This window comes from Equus asinus, chromosome 2 (assembly GCF_041296235.1).
Source record: "Equus asinus isolate D_3611 breed Donkey chromosome 2, EquAss-T2T_v2, whole genome shotgun sequence".
Classification (NCBI taxonomy): domain Eukaryota; kingdom Metazoa; phylum Chordata; class Mammalia; order Perissodactyla; family Equidae; genus Equus; species Equus asinus.
Genome location: NC_091791.1, coordinates 86,853,803 through 86,873,841, shown reverse-complemented (window position 1 = coordinate 86,873,841; position 20,039 = coordinate 86,853,803). Strand labels below are relative to the sequence as shown.

Sequence of the window (20,039 nt, the reverse complement as noted above, 5' to 3'; positions counted from 1 at the left end):
AGGGGTGCATGGGACTTTTGGAATTGCTGATTTCAGGTTCTTAGGATAGATACCCAGTAGTGGGATGGCTGGGTCATAAGGTATTTCTATTCTTAACTTTTTGAGGAATCTCCATACTGTTTTCCAAAGTGGCTGCACCAGTTTGCATTCCCACCAACAGTGTATGAGGGTTCCTTTTTCTCCACAGCCTCTCCAACATTTTGTCACTCTTGGTTTTGGATATTTTTGCCATTCTAACAGGTGTAAGGTGATATCTTAGTGTAGTTTTGATTTGCATTTCCCTGACGATTAGTGATGATGAGCATCTTTTCATGTGTCTATTGGCCATCCGTATATCTTCTTTGGAGAAATGTCTGTTTATGTCCCCTGCCCATTTTGTGATTGGGTTGTTTGATTTTTTATTGTTGAGTTGTGTGAGTTCTTTGTATATTATGGAGATTAACCCTTTGTTGGATAAATAACTTGTAAATGTTTTTTCCCAATTAGTGGGCTGTTTTTTTGTTTCAATCCTGTTTTCCCTTCCTTGAAGAAGCTCTTTAGTCTGATGAAGTCCCATTTGTTTATTCTTTCTATTGTTTCCCTCGTGTGAGGGGTTATGGTGTCCGAAAAGATTCTTTTGAAGCTGATGTCAAAGAGTGTACTGCCGATATTCTCTTCTAGAAGACTTATTGTTTCAGGCCTAATCTTTAGGTCTTTGATCCATTTTGAGTTTATTTTAGTAAATAGTGAAAAAGAATGGTTGATTTTCATTCTTTTACATGTGGCTGTCCAGTTTTCCCAGCACCATTTGTTGAAGAGACTTTCTTTCCTCCATTGTAGGCCCTCAGCTCCTTTGTCAAAGATTAGCTGTCCATAGATGTGGCCTTTTCACTTTCTTGATGGTACCCTTTGAAGCACAAAAGTTTTCAAATTTGATTACATCAATTTATCTATTTTTCTTTTGTTGCTTACGCTTTTGTTGTATCTAAAAATCCTTTGCCAAATCCAAGGTCACAAAGGTTTACCCGTCTTCTTCAAAGTTTTATACTTTTAGCTCTCACATTTAGGTATCTGATCCATTCTAAGTTAATTTATGTATGTGGTGTGAGGTAAGGGTCCAATTTCATTCTTGGCTTGTGGCTAATGAGTTGTCCCAACACCATATATTGAAATGACTATTCTTCCTCCATTGAATTGTCTTGCTGCCTCTATTGAAAATTAATTGACCACATAAGTGAGGGCTTATTTCTGGACTCTCAATCCTATGTCATTGATCTCTATATATCCATCCTAATGCCAACACCACACTGTCTGGATCACTGCAGGAGTGCAGTAATTTTGATATTGGGAAGTGTGAGTTTCTCACCTTTTTTTTTTCAAGATTGTTTTGACTATTCTGGGTTCCTTGCTTTCCACATGCATGTTAGAATCAGCTTGTCAATTTCTGCAAAAAAGTCAGCTGGGATTTTGATACAGATTGCCTTGAATTTGTACATTGCTTTGGGGAGTATTGCCGTTTTACGAACATTAGGTCCTCGGGTCCACGAACGTGAGATGTCTTTCACCTTAGTTAGAACTTCTCTAATCACTTTCAACAATGTTTTGTAGTTTTCATTGTACAAGTCTTGGACTTTTTTCGTTAAATTTATTCATAAATATTTTATTTCTTTTGATGCTATTGTAAATGGTATTGTTTCCTTATTTTAATTTTCAGATTGTAGAGTACCAGCATACAGAAAAACACTGAAATTTGTATATTTATCTTGTATCCTGCAACCTTGCTGATTTATTAGTTCCAATAGTTTTTTGGTGAATTCCTTAGGATTTTCTATATACAAAATCATGTCATCTGTGAATGGCAATGGTTTTACTCAGCATTCTTTAATGTGGGTGCCTTTTTTTTCCTCTTGTCCAATTGCCCTGGCTAGAACCTCTACCACAATGTTGAACAGCAGTGGTGAAAGCTGACATCTTTGCTCCTGGATCTCAGGAAGAAAGCATGCCGTCCTTCCCCATAAAGTATGACGTTCGTTAACTGTGAGTTTTTGTCAATGCCCTTTATCAGATTGAGGACGTTCCCTTCGATTCCTATTTTTTGAGTGTTTATTTTAATCATGAAAGGGTTTTGGATTTTGGCAAATGCTTCCCTGTGTGTTTATTGAGATAATCATGTGTTTTTTGTTCTTTACTCTATTTGCATGGTGTATTACATTAATTGATTTTTGGATGGTAAACCAACCTTGCATACTTGGGATAAGCCCCACCTGGTCACATTGTATAATGCCTTTTACACGCTACTGGATTTGGTTTGCTAGCATTTTGTTGAAAATGTTTACATTTACATTCATAAGAGATACTGGTGTACAGTTTTCTTTTCCTATGATGTCTTTGTCTGGTTTTGGTATAATACTGGTCTCATACAATGAGTTGAGACAAGTTCCCTTCTATTCGATTTTTTGGAAGAGTTTATGCAGGGTTGGTGTTAATTCTTTAAATGTTTGATAGAATTCACCAGTGAAGCCACCTGGGCCTGGGCTTTTCTTTGCAGGAAGTTTTAAAATGACTAATTCAATCTCTTTGCCTGTGATTGGATTATTTCTTAAGTCAGTTCTGGCAGTTTTTGTCTTTCTAGGAATGTGTCCTTTTCATCTAACTTATCTAATTGGTTGGTATACAGTTGTTCACGGTATACCCTTCTATTCATTTTAATTTCTGTGAACTTGGTATTGATGTTCCCTCTCTTATCTCTAATTTTAATAATTTGAGTCCTCTCATTCCTTTTTCTTAGTCTGTTAGCTAAAGATTTGTCAATTTTGTTGTAGATTATATATCAATTTTATAACTAAATTATTATTGGAAGACATAAAAAGTGAGGGGTAATCCTACAATGGAAGGTGGGAGAACATTACGATAAATCCAAGCTTTTACTGCCCCATTCCTTCTAAACGAAAATATGGCTGATCCTAAGTTTGCTCCACAACTCTCTTCACCATCTGTGCCTGGAGCGGTGCTCAGGTGGAGCCTGGGACTGAGGAGCACCACAGGGAGCTGGGGCCTTGGTCATCACTTATCAGTAGTGATGGGCCATAAGCTGAGGGCAGGGTTTATCTCATACCATGCCCCTGACATAGAAGAAACCATGGCCCTCTAGCCATTTGGTCTGATGTCATAACTCACCGGTACTGTTTTTGCCGCGTTTCCAGTTCTTTACGTCTGTGCTGTTTGAGGATGTGAATTTGGTCATCACGGGCCAACTTTGCTGTGAGGAAAGGACAAGTGTGAGAAGAGCCTCAGGAAGAATAATAACACCCCATATTCAGGTTTCCCTCAGACACCTTGCCCACGCCAAGTACTTCACACGCATCATCTCATTTAAACCTCAGCACACTCCCTCATTTTATACTGAGCAAACTGGGGCTTAGGCAGGTTGATTAGCTTTGCCCTTGAACTTTGCCCAAGGTCACACACCTAATAAGTGGATTTTCAACACAAAACTCAAATCCTATGCTCTTAGCCACTCCCTTTATAAAAGACAAATTCAGTTCCACCTCCTCCTGCCTGCTCACTCAGCAAGCCTGAGGGCTCTGCACCTTCAGGCCCTGAGAATCTTCTCCAGACACATGAGTCAGGCTTGGTTCTCATTCTGCTTTCCCGACATGGGCCAATGAATCTCTGCCTCTCTCCGGCAGCCCCACCGTGTGCCCATCTCTGGCCTGCCTGTGGATTTCCACGTGGGGGCTCTAACCTTCCACCTGGCCTCCAGGACACTGCTTCTGCCAACCATCCTGGGGTCCCTGGAGCAGAGCTGCCCTTCCTCTCTTCCTGGTCCTTGGTGGCTTTCTTTAAACCACTGCAGAGTAGTTCACTCCTCTCCCCTCTGCAATTTTCATGCAGAGCAGAAATGGCACCTGACTGCAGGCTTCCGTGTTGCCTGAGAGAGCAGCAGGGACTCATGTTTCTAAGTCCAACTGGTTGTTGCTTCCTGGAGAAACGTGTGACTTCGATCCAACATACAGACGCTGACACTATCCAGTTCCCTGTGGTGCCTGCACAGAGGACTGGGAACCAGGCTGAACTCTAAAACAGCATGTGGTGTCCTGCAGTGTGGGCTTTAGAAGAGACACAGCTGGGTTTGGGTGTGGACTTGGGCTGTGTCACCTCGAGCAAGCTGCCTTAGCTTCCTCACAAGTAAAATGGAGATAATAACGCCTATTTCTAGGGTCCTGACCCCCACACAGTGCTGGGCACTCAGTAAGTGCCCAGTAAATGGGAACAATAGCCATCGTTCTTGTCCTTAGAACCATATGGACCCGAGCATCCTCTTCCTCCCTCTAGGCCCAGACTGTAGAGGTGTCTCATCTCTCATTCCAGGAGTGGGGCAGGTGGCTGAGGGCAGGTGGTGCTTCTCAGGGCCTTTAGAGCAGGGAGGTTGGTTCACGATTACCCTTCATACTATTGTTTAAAGGGAAGCAGTGAACAGAGTCAACAGAGATCTGAGCAGCAGGATTCCAGAGCATCGCCTGAAAAGGGGGCCCAGAACAGTGATTTTCCAGCTCTCTGGGGTGAGTGTCTCCCCCACTATCTGCATCTCTGCTGGGGGCCTCAGCTCCTCCCAAGGGAGCTCGGTCTCCAGGACACACCCCTCTGGATTGTTCTGGCATTCTCTCTCCCCATCCAGGACTAGCAGTGCTAATGGCCCTGCACGCTGGCCTACACCTTCCTAAATATCCCAATATGAATGTGCCATACGTTTTTTACTGGAAAGAGATTCAGGGTCTGTGGGAAGAAGGACTCCACAACTGAGACGGTGGGTGAGAGGGGCAGGAGGGGGATTTGGAGCTAGTGTTTTTCCAACCACTGGAAAAGGAAAAGTGCCCCGTCTACAGCCTTCCACATTCTGGCCAACCAAAAGACAAAGTGAATCTTGTGATCTTTTTCCTGCCATGAGATCAGGGGACAAAACTCCTAGCCCCAATCATTTAGTTCAGGAATATTCTTGGAACTTGGTGTCTTAAGTTAAATTCCATGTCAGAAACAATGGGACGTGGCCTGAAAGTTTAGAAACACCAGGTAGAGAGGAACTTTTTCCTCCTTGGTCTCAGTTTTCTCAGTTAAAAAATGGAGGTAATACTCTTGTTTTACTGACCCCAGTGAACTTCTGTGAAGAACAATGGACAAGTGACAGAGAATGCAATGTCAACTAGGAGGCGTTCAATGGTGCCACCGGTAGAAGCAGCTCTTCTCTTCCTCGTTATTCTAGTGATGCATGGCATCTAAAGACACATCCTTCCAGGATTAGAGTGTGAGCAAACTGAAAGGCCATGACTTGAAGTAAGGCAGAACCTCGACCTGGACTGGACTCATGCATGTGAAGAGGCTAGTGTGCAAGGAGAAGCCATTCAGAGGGAGAGCGGCCTCAGCTGACCTCTGCCATCTGCCTCTTCTCTCCGCCTCCATACCAGGCCAGCTGCGTCTCTTATGAAGATTGGCCTCCTGAGGAAGGCCCAGATGGGCGTCTGCACATTTGAGGGTCTTGTTTAAGAGGGCAGATTTTAGGTTCTTTTCTCTTTCAGCAAAATGTGGTACTTCAGGTTTAACAACTGGTGACTGTGAACATCAGGCCTGCCCATGGCCCCTCCATGTGGGGTGCCCTGGAGCCCAGGCTCTACTGTGACCTCACAGAGGGCAGTCCGGGCCTGGGTGTCTGTGAATCTGGCCAGTGATGCCACTTCCCTGACACCTGGAGAGCTGCCCATGTAGGGGTATGTCCCAGGGGTATTTGTTACTAGGGACCCTAGTTACCATCTGACGAAAAGGGGTCATAATCTTCCCCCTGAAGGACCATAGCACAGAGGGACAACATGGCTGGCCATGTGCCTGAGGCCTCACACTCCAGTCTCTGAGCCTGGGGCTCATGAGCACCCTGAGGAAGGTCATGCCTTCTGCAGGTGCATTGAGGCATAGGGCAGGTGCTCAACCCATGACAGCATTGTCATTATTCCCGTGAATATAGTTCTTTGAGGAAGGTGGTCAGCAAGCCCTCTCGGTTCCTGGCAAGCCCAGGGAGTGGAAGGGGCCTGAGCAGCTCACCTCGGCCATCTCTCAGGACGATCTCGCCCTCGCCCGTGATCCAGCGGTAGCAGGGGAACTCCACGTAGTCCCCGGAGGGCGTCTTCAGTGTGATGTACTTGAGGTACCAGTCATCATGCAGCCAGTACTTGCGCTTCTCGATTTTGACCAGGTGGATGTCGCCCAGCTCTTCATCCACTGTCACATCATAAGAATCAACCTGAGAAGGAGAAAAGGCAAATCAGCCCATTGGGGTCCTCCGAGCGTTTGTATCACCCCTTAGTTCATTTAGCAAGGCTCTGTGCTGTGCCCTGGGCGACAGAGATGGAAGTCTAGTGAGTAAGGGCTGGCCCTGCTTGGACAGGGACATTCTGCTGTCTGCATGTCCTCAGGCTGGAGGAGGCAGAGACTGCAGGCAGGAGTCCCCTCTGCTAGGCTGTGCGGTGAGGGTCCTCTTCCGCTGCCCCCACTCACAAGGAGGGCAGCGAGGCTGCTGGCCTTTCCACCCTGACAGGCCAGAGGGGGCAAACTGGCCCTCACACACAGGGGTGACCCTTTACAACCTGCAAAGGGCGTGCTGAAGATGGCAATGGATCCCCACAACAACCCTGGGAGGAGGGGGCGGGTTATGACCCGTGTCACAGACGAAGATAATGAGTCTCAGTAAGTCCCATCTCAGCTATTCAGTGGCAGAGCTGGAATTCCAGTACAGCCTCTCCACCTCTCTCTCGTTCTCAGTGGCGTGAATAACTGAGTGAAAATGGGGAGGCTCAGGTCTAAGCGAAGTTGCATGGATTCAAGTCCTCCTGGGGCATCTGCAATTCACTGAGCCGCAGTGATGCCGAGGAACTCAGACCAAGCAGTTCCCCCTCTGTCTGGGGCATGGCTATGGGTGGAGGCTGGCCTTGCTGTTGAAAGGTGCTACCCCACGCCATGTGCAGCGCTGCCCCTCAGGCCCCTGGGACTGAGCTGCTCAGCACCCTGTGCTGCGAGGCTCGTTCCTCCAGAAGACAGGCAGGCACAGTGGCAGTGCTGGGCAACTCTCGCTGCCCCGTGGCTCCTGGATGGTCTATGTGTCTGCAGTTCTCAATGGCAAGGAAGGACGACGCCTCAAGCATTGCATTAGGCGTTCTGAAGACCAGCAGGTTTGAGAAGCCCTGGATCCAATTCCTTCCCAAGGCAATTTCTAAGCCAGATTTCACCAATCCTTGAACTTCTTCCTTGCCAGCAGAACCCAGAGTTGTCAGCATGATACTGAAGTAAATGGAGGGGAGGGGTGGTCATCCTGCACATGACCCCATGCGTCCCTATTGCCAACCCTCTCCCACCAACCTGCCAGAAGAACCCCTGGGAGGACTTCACAAGAGGAATGGGAAGTTGGATATTTCAGCAAACCTCTTGTCTCAGAGCACAGTGAGCAGCTCGCGTGCTGTGGTTGCCGAAGATGCCAGACGCTGCGGTTAGAAAGCAGAAGGCCCCTCCCCGTGCCCTGTGGTCTGGGCCTGGGTCCCCAGTTAGAAACAGTCTCTGAGGAGCCAGTCCTGTGTGCTGGGATGACATTTCCAAGTCCCTAACAGGTGCACAAGCTCATCTGTCCTGCCGAATGCCCCATCCTGCAGGATGAAACCCCCTCCTGCCCCATAGTCTGTCGTGCAGGAGAGCAGTGAAAGGAGGCCTGGGGAGGCCTGAAAGTACTGACCCCCAGGGCCTATGGGACCTCTGTATTGTGCTGACCCTTGGGGAGAAGCCGGCAGCCCAGGGATGCAGAGTTGGGAGAGGAGTCCCAGGGAGGGGCAGGCGACCTGAGGAGCGGGGAGGAGGGGGAGGGAAGGAAGGATGCAGCTCCTGTTGGGTGGCTTCTAGGGGGCAGGGAGAGAAGGGAGACCCCGGATCTGAGGCATGAGGGGGCCAGGGCAGGAAGGCTCTGATGGGGCAAGAGGCCAAATGTCCATCTGGAGAAGCAGAGTGGGGACTGGGTGGCCCAGGACTGGCTATCTGCAGGGTCCACCCCACTCTGGGCCCCGCCTGCCTTGGGGATCTACAGAGACCTCAGCTCTCTGTGAGGCCAAGGCAGAGATTCCGACCCAGGAGCATCAGGGGAGGGGAGTGAGGGGCAGAGGACAAGCTGAGCCCAGTGTCAAGACAGCACTGCCAGCCTCAGGGGGCCCTGAATTCACATCCTAGCACCAGAGTGACTGACCATGGGCCTCAGCAAATTGCTCCATTCCCTGAGGCTCTGTTTCTTCACCTATCAAGGATAAATAATGCCCGGCTCGCAGGACCACTGAGAGATCCAAATGACATGATGTCTGAGTGGGCTGCTTTTTCCAAGGGCACAGGCCATCAGCTGCTGTGTCTATCAGAACCACATGGTCCTCCCTCCCTGACTCCTGGGGGTCATAGGGCGTCAGGCTCCATACAGCCTGCGAGCAGCCATGAGCTAGCCTGGGTCCCCACACTGCAGTCCATCCTTGACTACACCTGCCCAATTGAGTAGCCAGAAGTAGATGTGGGAGAAAGAAACTGAGTTCATGAGCTCAAACCTCTTGGCTCAAAACCTGGAGGGAATTGCTGTGGGGTTGGAGAAGGGGCTCTGAGGCCAGAGTGAGAATGGGGGTAGGGGAGGGGCATTCTTGGTGTTGGCAGGGCAGTCTGAGCAAAAGGAAGTCAGAGTGTGGTGAGGCTGGGGCTGGGAGAGGCTGCTCCAGGGGAAGTGGTTTTCTTGTGGTTCCAGGGGCTGGAGGGGGCTGAAGGTGTCTGGGGGTGGATGCCAGGAAGGCTGGGGTGATGGGGAAGAGAACAGTCATTCTAAAGTAACAGGCACCATGAGCATCTGAGGTGGGCACTCTTATGGCAGGAAGGAGCCCAGCCCCTTGGAATACAAAGAGAAGGGGGATGAGGCTAAGGGAGCCTCACCAGGACTGGGGGATTCTCAGAGAGAGGGTCAGACGTGCAGCTGTGGGTGGTGACCAACAAGGGAGTGATAAAGCAGCTTCTCTGAGGGAATGGGACAGTGGGGTCCCCCTTCAGCACACCTGTGATGCAGTCACAGGAGAATGGGACCCTCTAGGTCCCCCTTCTCAACCCACCCTTGCAGGTGCTTGGTAGAGGGCCCTGGAGTTTCACCCGGGATGAACAGACTGGACAGACTTACAGGGACTCAATATGCCATCTGACAGTGTCTTTGGCAAGGAGAGAGGGACAGGCCTGCAGTGTGGCTTGTCTCTGGCTGACCTTGGCTTCAGGCCGGGTACTACAGGAGGTGAACCAGGCTCCAAGGAGTTCGGTCCAACCCAATTCAGGTAGTCTCAGGGACAAAGTCTGGTGACTGCGGCTCAGGCATCCAAGAAAGCCACTACTGGAGAGTCACAGAGGATAGAGAAAGGCCTCCAGGAAGATCTTAGGGTCATGTACATTAAACAGCAATGTCAGGCCTTAGGAAAGTACACAGAGTTACAAGGTGTGATGACCTCCTTCCCTCCTCTCTGTGGGTCAGTATGCTGGGCACATGCTGTGTTTGTCATCTATTTGCTGTGACACATTGACTTCTCATGTCTACTCTGTAAGGTGAACAATATTAACAGTGAATGGCCCATAACAGGCCCACAATAAATACAGTACATATGCATGGCTGAGTGGGAGATTATCCCATTTTACAGAGAGAAACTGAAGCCCAGAGAGGTCAGGCAGTTACTGTGCTATGAGTAACTGGTGGTCCCAAGATTAGAATCCACACCTGTGTAATGGCCCAGCCCCGGCTGCTGCTCCTGTTCCCCGCGGCCTCATTGTGGGAAAAGCCCTGGACTGGAAGCTAGATGACCCGGCTTTGAGCCCTGGTTCAGCCTCTTGATTGAGTATGAAGAGGCTACATGGGTTGGGGTGGAAGGACATGGAAAAGTTTCATAAGAGACGGCATGTGAGGCAGCTCATATGAGCTGGTAAGATTTCAGAGGTGAGGTGAGTGGGAAGGAGAAGAGGTGGGCGGGGCATTTCAGATGTAGGGAACTTAGAGCAATTCCCTCGGGTGTGGAATTCGCACACGGAAGGCAGAGGCTGAAGCATGGAGTTCCTTGGGGCAGAGGTATCAGGTGCAGTGGTCAGATGCTGGAGAAAGACATGGAGGCAGGGAAACATGCAATTCATCAGCCTCATTTCATGGAAGGGCCAGTTTGCTGATTTCGCTTGTTGCTCTCAATTCTATATTGGATATATGGTTTTAAGGCTTTTGAGTATTTCAGCAAAGTGTTAGCTGGTCAATTTTCATTTGATCTTTATATCAGCATTTTAAGAAAGGTTTCATTGGTCTCTGCCCCAGATCCCTGCTGCTGCTGGGACAGGGAGAGGGCTCTCTCTGCTGGAGCAAGGACAGTCATGATGTGGCCCTGCCTGGGATGCTCATCTTGGGGCAGGGGAGCTGATGGGGAGTGGGAGGGAAGAGGAGGAGGCTGTGGAGCAGAGAGAGAGGAAGATTAAGGGGTAGACAAGAGAGAGGGGAGACTACAAGGACGAGCAGGGGAGAGCAAGGGGCAGAGAGAGGGAGAATGGGGGCAGTAGTCAGGGAGACTGAGGAGCAGAGAGGGGAAAGTGCAGGACAGAGAGCCGGGGAATGAAGGCGCAGAGGAGGAGGAGCTGGGGGAGACTGGGAGAGAGAGAGGTAGGGAGAAAGTGGAGCAGAAAAGCAGAGAGAAATGGGGTATTAGGGGATTGTGGGAATAGGGAGTAGAGGAAGGATGAGGAGGAGGAAGAGGAGGCAGAATGTAGGGAAGAGATGAGACAAAGGGAAGATGGGGATAGAGACAGAGATTCAGGATGATAAGGAAATATTTATTCTTCATTAATATGTTCTTATTCTCGAGAAGGAGGTATTCTGGAATGTATTCTTCATGAATATAAGAATATTCACTGAATATATTTAAGAAGTATATATAGTTATAAGACTCATTTACAATGACTGGATATATTCAAGGACAATATATTAAACATCACTCTATTGCCCTAAGCTTTCCTAAAAGTGTTGTCATGGAACGAAAATGGGTCAAGTAGGACTTCCCAGAAATCTTCAGACCTGTTAAAGTCATCCGATCCAACTGGAATTACTTTAAATTCAGAGTGAAAGAAACAAGTCAGTTTGTCAAATGCGCTTAGACTTGGGCTGGACTCTGGGCTGTTCGAGTCCACAGTCTGGGCTTTCTGCAGCAGACCGAGGGGAGCCAGTGAAGGTGTGACCATCTACCGGAGAATCGCACCTGGAGGGGTTGGGATTGCCAGTCCTGGGGTCCTGAATCACTGTGAAGAACGCTGAGGAGAATAATCAGGGATTTGTGACCAACATATTGAGAAAAAAATCAGTCTTGTGCATTATTTGACTGAATTGTGCATGGAGAACTGGGGGTGTTGATCTGCCAATGACCTGGAAATGACTGAATTGGTTGCCCGGAAATAGTCTTTATTGTTGTTACGGTTACTGTGTTAACCATATTGACTGTAGCACTTTCCTGAGTACAGTCATGCGTCTCTTAAACAGGGATACGTTCTGGTTCTGAGAAACGCGTCATTAGTCGATCTCGTCGTTGTGCGAAGATCATAGAGTGCACTTACACAAACTTAGATGGTGTAGCCTACCACACACCCAGGCTCTATGGTAGTAATCTTGTGGGACCACTGTGTATAAAGCTCTTTGACCGAAACATTATGTGGTGCATGAGTGTCAAATGAAACAGCCGTACTTTCTTACCAAGTATTTCCTCTAAGGGACAGACTGACCTTAAAGGGACACTGGCTGGACCATGAGGAAGTAGCTCTGAGATGTGCAAGACAAAGTGTGGAGTAACTTTGCATCAACAGGAACTTTCTCAAAAGCTGGTTTTTTCAAAGAGCCTGTGGGAGCCGGCTGACTCCTCTGCAGTGCAGCAGCCCCCCCTGACCTGCCCTCTCTCACCTCAATGGAAATGTGACATGCAAATCGCTCCTGAAATTTGTTTCTGGGACTCTCACTGAGGTGTTTAATCACAGTGTCATTTGAATGAATTCTCAGGGTGGCGAAGCCAGAATAGAGGGAGGGAATAATGAACAGAGCAGGGTCTCACCCCTCCTCCAACGACCTGTTAGGGCCACACCACTCTGTCTTCTCCGGGGAGAAGCCACACGTGGGGTGCCTTGTGCTGCCCAGTGTGAGCCCAGCCTGTGTGGTGTGTGGAGAACGGGGCCCACGGTGGTCACTTATAAAAGGGAAGTAGTCTGTACCCTTTCCTCCTCCCCGAGTGTTGGCGGAATCCATGAAATAATGGGAATAAGTGAAGGTGCTTCAGAAATGGCAGCGGGTGTCATCCCCAGCAGAAGACTCATTAGGCCTTCGCACCACTGTCCTCAGGGCCAGTTCCCTGATTGGGGAAATCAAACAATAGATTCTTATCCTCAACACCTGACCCCCTTGAAGAGAAAGGCGCTCAGGCCAGGTTAATATGCTGAATTTTGCTAAGTGCCAGGCCAGCTTAGAGGGAAGTTCTGAGGCTCCTGGGTAGGGATCAAGCCCACTTTGAGTTTGGAATTCCGAAAAGGAGTGGACTATTATTTACTTACTTTAGGCTCTGCAGACCTAAAACATACTTCATGAATTTTATCCAAGACATATTTGGTTGAACCACAAGAAAATTGCCACTTTTCTTTGTCAAAGTCAGCTATGAGCAATTTCATATGCTTCCACCTCATAACCAACTAAGTGGTGACAGCTTTGCAAAGTCTAAATCTTTTTGGTCGAGGTCAGGGGCTGGAGGTGGTGGAAGGGAACAGATATTCCCTGGGCACCTGCAGCGTCTTGGGGTTATCACAATAGTCATCTAATGCTCCTCCTATGTGCTTGCCACTGGGCTGGGCACATCACTGAGTGCTTGGTGAGGACCTGCCATGTTCATAGAGAAAGCCATCAGGCTGGAATTCACGCCCAGGTCAGCATCAGGAACCCGCTTCTAAATGAGGCCACCTGTGCACAGCCTCACATAGCACCTGGCACCACAGACTAGAGGTGTCACACACACCAGCTCCCTTTGCTCCCTGAACTCCCACAGCTCCCGGGTCTCTAGTGAGGAGGGAGGGGAAGCCCGTTTCCCTCTTCCTCCTCCACTGAGCCTCACACCTCGGGTGGAAGTGTACCCTAGTGTGCACTCTGCTGGGAGCCAGTGACAACCTCCAGGTCTGCAAAAGGCTTCTCCTTGTTTGGGTTCGCTTGGTCCTTCCTTCTAAATCCCTCTGTCCTGAGAATGTGAGCTCCCCAGGTGAGAAGACATGGGCTAGCTCCACTCTGGGCCACCAGCTGGGCTTGGGCTCACCCAGGACTCCTGGGCCGGCCTGAAGCCAGCCCTTCCATTTTACATTTGGGGAAACTGGGGCCCAGAGAGGGAACAGAGTGGGCTAGGGATCAGGCCGAGAGGGAACGCAGGCCCCCAGACCTGCGCTTTTTCCCCACAGCTCGCAGCTGCTCCGAGGTGCCACCTGTGCTTCACAGCAGAGCAAGGACCCGCAGGCTCCGTGAGCACACCCCTCCACCCTGACGACCCGCGGAAAGGCGGCACGAGTAATGCTGCCCGCAGCACTCGCCCAGTTAAGGGGCCTCTCAGAGCCTCGGGTCCCCATCTGTGAAATGAGAGCAAGCTTTACACCTTCTGCTCCCAGGGGAGAAGCGCAGCCCCCTGCAGACCTCACCCTGGAAGCGCCTCGCCCCCGACCTGGGGTCCCAGCCGCCCTGACGGGGTTCGGGACGCGCCCCAACCCGATCCCGGCCGCCCAGAGGGGATGGAAGGCTCTCCCCGCGCTGGGCCTCTGCCGCCCGCCGGGTCCCGGGCGCCCCCAGCCCGCCCCGGCCGCGCGCACTCACCGCGCCACGCTCGAAGTCGTTGTAGAAGGGCTTGTCCAGCAGGTGCTTCTCGCTGCAGCCCGCGGAGCCCACGAGGCTGAGGTAGATGTAGTCGTCGGTGCCAGCGAACCACTGGCTGCCGGTGGCCACGGTGACGGTGTAGGAGGGCATGGTGGCGGGAAGCGAGCGCCACGAGCCGTGGGCGCAGCGAGCGTCCGAAGCTTCCGCGCCTGTCCCCTCGCGTCCGCGCCTCGCCGACCCGGCTGCTTCTTCCTCCCACCGCCAGGGCCCGGACCCCGCCTCCGGCCCCCAGCCCCGCCCCTCCCCGGCCCCGCCCACGGCCAGGCCCCGCCCCCATCTCCACCCCCGCCCTGGCCCCGGGCCTGGCCCCGCCCCCACCCCCGGCCCAGGCCCCCCCCTACCCCCCCAGCCCCGCCCCCGCCCCGCCCTCCTGCAGCTCTGACCGGATGGGACCCGCCTCGGACACGTAGATGTCACCCATTCCTGCGTCTCACCTCCTCGGCTTGGTGTCTGTTTCAGCAGTCAGGGGACCCGGGCAGCCTAAGCTGCCGTCCCGTCCCCTCATCCATCTATCCATCCATTCATTCGCTCGGTCTCTCATTCATTGTTACCACTCTTCACCAATCTTTCCTGCCTCGGTATCCCTCGGTGCCAGGCTCTTGTATGGCTCTGGGGTTGGGCTCCCGGGAACGCTAGGAAACGAGACATAGTCCCTGCTCTCACCAAATTCTCAGTGTGAGGTGAGGCCGCACGACCCCGGCAACTACTCCCGCTGTGGCTACTTAGAGCAGCGATGCACTGGGAGTCTACCGCGGGAAGAGGAACCCACCTGGTGAGTCAGGAAGGCTTCCTGGAGGAGGCCAGCTGATACTGAGGGTGGAATCTGCAACGCAGAGACTTTTGTCAGCATTGACTTCTTACACAGGCTTGGTTGAATGTCACTCTGGGCCGGGTGCAGGCGGGCACCGAGGTGAGTCAGATGCCTGCCATGCTCAGGCCGCGAGATTGTTAGTGTATAATGGGAGGCAGGGCAGCCAGAGAGAGGGAGGCCAGGACAAGAAAACCCACGTGTGGCCACTTAGAGGTTGTTTGGAGCAGGTCAGCGCTCTTGGGAGGCGAGGGGCTGAAGAAACTCGGGGGCCAGGAGGCTGGGTGCGTGGTGGGAAAGGAGTCAGGCTTGTTTGGAGATGGCTCATGGGAGTGGACCAATGGCTGGAACTCCTAGGGAAGAAGATGGACTCCACAGCAAGAAGGTTCCAGGGGTTAGAGCCGGTACCTGGGGAACAGGCTGCCCGGCGGAGTAATTGGAGGCGTGCTAACTGGCGGTGGGCAGAGGCCTGGAAGGGATGTTAGTGGAAGGCGTGCGCCAGAGGGAAGCTTCCCGCCGGTGGTCAGCTATCCACTGCCGCGACCTGACCTCAAAAGTCTTCTGTGTTCGCCTACACCTCCCCCACACCCTCATTCCCACCATCACCCTCCCGCCCCCCAACTTCAGAACTGGCTCAGACTGTGGTGGTCATTCAGTCATGAAATGAGCTAAAATTGAAAAATAGGTTCCTTCCATTTGAGGTGGTGGGTATGTCAAGTCACCTGCTTTGTACACTCATTTTTAGGCACGGGCAGAGGCAGGCCAAAGGTAGGCTCACCATTTCTGGGAGCCTGGGCTCTACCTCATGGCAAATCCTGCTGCTTCCTGTGCCTGGCAGGACCACCACTCTGGGCAGAGAGGGGTACCTGTCATTCCACCTCTATGGGTGGAGGGGAGGGCAGATTTCAGTGGGACTGGCTTTATTCATCAAAAGACAGACAGCAAAGGGGTTCTTGGGGAATCAAACTGTAGGACATGAAAGGCATAGTTGAGATGAGATGGATGAAGACAGCACAAAAGTGGAACGTGACCCCTACCAGGCAAGATAGTACTCCAGGAAACCCTGGAGGAGGTGTGAAGGATGGCTGTGCGTTTGTCCTTTAAGAATAAAATGGCTATTATTTTTCTTTAAAAAACAAAATACAATATATTTCTTTTGACAAAAGTAGTGACCTATCATTGTAGAAAATGTTGAAAATATAGAAAAGTTTGGTACAGAAACAAAATTCATAACAACAAGCAGAAAAAGCAATTAGTGAAAATTCTGCACATCAGACATTTTTACACCATTAAGAGTGCATTGTATGTGCAATTTCATGTCAAATTTCTGTTTTTCTTAATATTATGACATATTTTCCTATGTAATTTCACTTTTTATGTATTTCAACGACTGTGTAATATTCAATTACATGGATATACCACCATTTCCTTAATCAGTCCACTAGTATTGGGTGTTTAGATTGCTTTCCTTCATAAATAATGCTATATAGTACGTATCTTGTGCTTAAAACATTTAAAAAAGTTTTTCTTAAGATAAGGACTTAAGAACAGGCCAAAGTATATGAACATTTTGAGACCTTTGTAACACGTTGTTAAGCTACTTTCCCAAGGACTGCAGTAATTTATACTCATGCAGAAAATGAAATGTTTGCTTTACAGAAACTTTGCTATCATGGGATAGTTTCCAGAACATCTCTACGTCTTGTCCTCACTGTCTCTGTGCTGGTTCAGGCTTTCAGCATCTCCTGTATGGATTGTCACAACAGCTTCCCACCTAAGCCCTTTGCCTCTAGTCTGACTGCCCCCTCCCGCTCCGATTCTCTAATCAGAATTGTTTCCCTGTAACATGGATAGGATCATCTCACTGCCTTACTTAAAGACCATCAATGCTTGCTTCCTTTTCTTCCTTCCTTCTTTCCTTCCTTCCTTTATACAGCTTCATTGAGATGTAATTAGCATACCATACAATTCACTCATTTGAAGTGTATAATTCAATGGTGTTTAGTAATATTCAGATGGTTGCAAGACCATCGCTACAATCAGTTTTAGTATATTTTTGTCACCTCGTTACCTCCTCATCTTTCCAGCCAGGGCAAACACTAACCTACTTTCTGTGTTTATAGATTTACCTGTTCTGGACATTTCATATGAATGGAATCATACAATAGGTGATCTTTTGTGACGGGCTTCTATCACATAGCATAATATTTTCAAGATTCATCCATATTGTGGAATGTATCAGTACTTTATTTCTTTTGTTGCTGAATAGTATTCCATTTTATGAATGTACCACATTGTGTTTATCCATTCATCAGATGATGGAAATTTGAGTTGTTTCCACTTTTGGGCTATTATGAACATTCATGCATACATTTTTGTGTAGACGTATGTATTCATTTCTCTTGGGGAGATAACTAGGACTGGAATTGCTGGATCATATGGTAACTCTATGTTGATCATTTTGAGGAAATGCCGGTTTGTTTTCAAAAGTGGCTGTACCATTTTACGTTTCATCAGCAATTTATAAGTTTCCATTTTCTCTACATCCTCTCCAACACATTATATTCTCTGTGAAGTGGTATCTCGTGGTTTTAATTTCCACTTCTTTAATGGCTAATGATGCTGAGCATCTTTTCACATGCTTATTGGCCATTTGTATATCTTTTTTGGAGAAATGTGTATTCAGATCTTTGACTCATTTAAAAAATTAGCTTATTTATCTTTTTATTATGGAGTTGTAAGTGTTCCTACATCCTGGATAAAAGTACCTTATCAACTATATTGTTTACAAATATTTTGTTGCTTCTGTGGCTTGTCTTTTCACTTGTTTGATGGTTATGTTTGAAGCACGAAAGTTTTTAATTTTGAGTAATCCCAATTTATATATTTTTTCTTTTGTCACTTGTAATTTTAGTAGCATTTCTAAAAGACTGTTGCCTATACTAAGATCACAAGAATTTACTCCTATGTTTTCTTCTAAAAATTTTATAGTTTTAGTTCTTCGTTTAGACCGATGATCCATTTTGCCCATTTTTATGTATGCTGTGATATAGGGATCCATTAAAAAAATTCATTCTTTTGCATATGAATCTTTAGTTGTCCAGCATAATTTGTTGGAAAGACAATTCTTTCTCCATTGAATTATCTTGGTACCTTAGAAAAAAATCAATTCACCATAAATGTAGGGGTTTATTTCTGGACTTTCAATTCTATTCCATTGACCAATATGTGTATCGTATGTCAGTGTGATGCGTCTCAATTACTGTAACTTTTTGGCAAGTTTTGAAATTGGGAAGTGTGAAGCCACCCTTGTTCTTTATTTTTCAAGAATGTTTTGGCTATCTTTCAAGAATGTTGGCTATTTATATTTTAAATAAATTAGAGGATCAACTTGTCAATTTCTGCAAAAAAAAAAACCCAAGCTAGTATTTTGATAGGGATTACATTGAAGCTGTAGATCAGTTTGGAGATATTGCTATCTTAACAATATAAAGTGTTCTGAACCGGGAACATGAGATATGTTTCAATTTATTTAAATCTTTTATAATTTATTTCAATAATGTTTTGTAGTTTGCAGTGTACTTTTTTGTTAAATTTATTCCTAAATATTTTATCCTGTTTTTTGAAGGAAAGCTATTTATTTATTTTTGGTTCCCCCCCCTAGATTTATTAGGGTATAACTGACAACTAAAAAATTGTATATATTTGAGGTGTTCAACATAAGGGTTTGATATACAGATACATTGTGATGTGATTACCACAATCAAGGCAATTAACACATCAAGCCAATTAATATATCCATCACCTCACATAGTTAGCATATTTTTTTTGGTGTGGTGAGAACACTTAAGATCTACTCTGTCAGCAAATTTCAAGTGTACAACACAGTATTATTAACTATAGTTAATAACTAACTATATTATTATGTTGTTGTTATGGTTATCAACTATGTGATGAACAACTATAGCTGTATATTAGATCCCCAGAACGTATTCATCTTATAACTGAAAGTTTGTACCCTTTGACCAACATCTCACGATTCTTCTCACCCCGAGCCTCTGGTAAACTCTACTCTCCGGTTCTAAAAATCTAAATCTAAAAGTTTGACACTTTTAGATTCCACATGTAAGTGAGATCATACAGTATTTAATTTCTGTGTCTGGCTTATTTAACTTAGCATGGTGTCCTCCAGGTCCATCCACGTTGTTGCAAATGGCAGGATTTCCTTCTTTTTTATGGCTGACTAGTATTTCATTATATATGTATACATACACAACACATTTTCTTTATCCATTCATCCATTGACAGACACTTAGGTTGTTTCTATATCTTGGCTACTGCGGATACTACTGCAGTGAACATCAGAATGCAGATACCTCTTTGAGATCCTGATTTCATTTCCTTTGTATATATACCCAGAAGTAAGGATGCTGGATCATATGGTAGTTCTATTTTTAATTTTTTGAGGAACCTGCATACTGTTTTCAGTAGTTGCTGCACCAATTTACATTCCCACCAACAGTGTGCAAGGGCTCCCTTTTCTCTGCACCCTGGCCAACACTGGTCTCTTCACTTTTTGATAATGGCTATCCTAACAGGCGAGAGGTGAGATCTCATTGTGGTTTTGATTTGCATCCCTGATGCTTAGTGATGTTGAGCATCTTTTCATGTACCTGTTGGCCATCTGTATGTCTTCTTTGGAAAACTGTTTATTCATATCCTTTGCCCATTTTTTTAATCGGGTTGTTTGTTCTTCTTGATGTTGAGTTGTATGAGTTCCTTATATATTTTGGATATTAAATCTTTATCAGATATGTGGTTTGCAAATTTTTTCTTCCATTTGGTACATTGCGTTTTCATTTTGTCAATTGTTTCCCTTGCTGTGTAGAAGCTTTTTGGTTTGATGTAGTCCCACTTGTTTATTTTTGCTTTTGTTGCTTGTGCTTTTGGTGGTGTATCCAAAAATCATTGCCAAGACCAATGTCAAGGAGCTTTTACCCTCTGTTTTCTTCTAGGAGTTTTATGGTTTTGGTTTCAGGTCTTACGATTAAGTCTTTAATCCATTTCGAGTTAATTTTGTAAGTGGTGTAAGATAAGGGTCTACTTTCATTCTTTTGCTGTGAATATCCAGTTTCCCCAACATCATTTATTGAAGAGACTTTTCTTTCCCCATTGTATATTCTTGGCACCCTTGTCATAGGTTATTTGACTGAGCGTATGCGGGTTTATTTTTGGACTCTTTATTCTGTTCCA

The 20,039-nt window shown here is 47.5% G+C and overlaps 1 protein-coding gene across 2 annotated transcripts in view; it reads right to left on the bottom strand.

The window, feature by feature from the left end:
* The window catches only part of ALOX5 (arachidonate 5-lipoxygenase), a 54,852-nt gene extending 40,634 nt beyond the window's left edge, over positions 1-14,218 (bottom strand). The window contains exons 1-3 of one of the 2 annotated variants that reach the window (XM_070492979.1): positions 13,919-14,218; positions 6,070-6,268; positions 3,157-3,238 (exon numbers count right to left, since the gene is read on the bottom strand). In XM_070492979.1, the coding sequence (XP_070349080.1) occupies positions 3,157-3,238; positions 6,070-6,268; positions 13,919-14,068 (431 nt within the window). In that variant the 5' untranslated portion in view covers positions 14,069-14,218. The remainder of the gene's footprint in view (positions 1-3,156; positions 3,239-6,069; positions 6,269-13,918) is intronic. The other variant, XM_070492983.1, reaches the window with a different exon arrangement.
* Between the last annotated feature and the right edge of the window lie 5,821 nt (positions 14,219-20,039).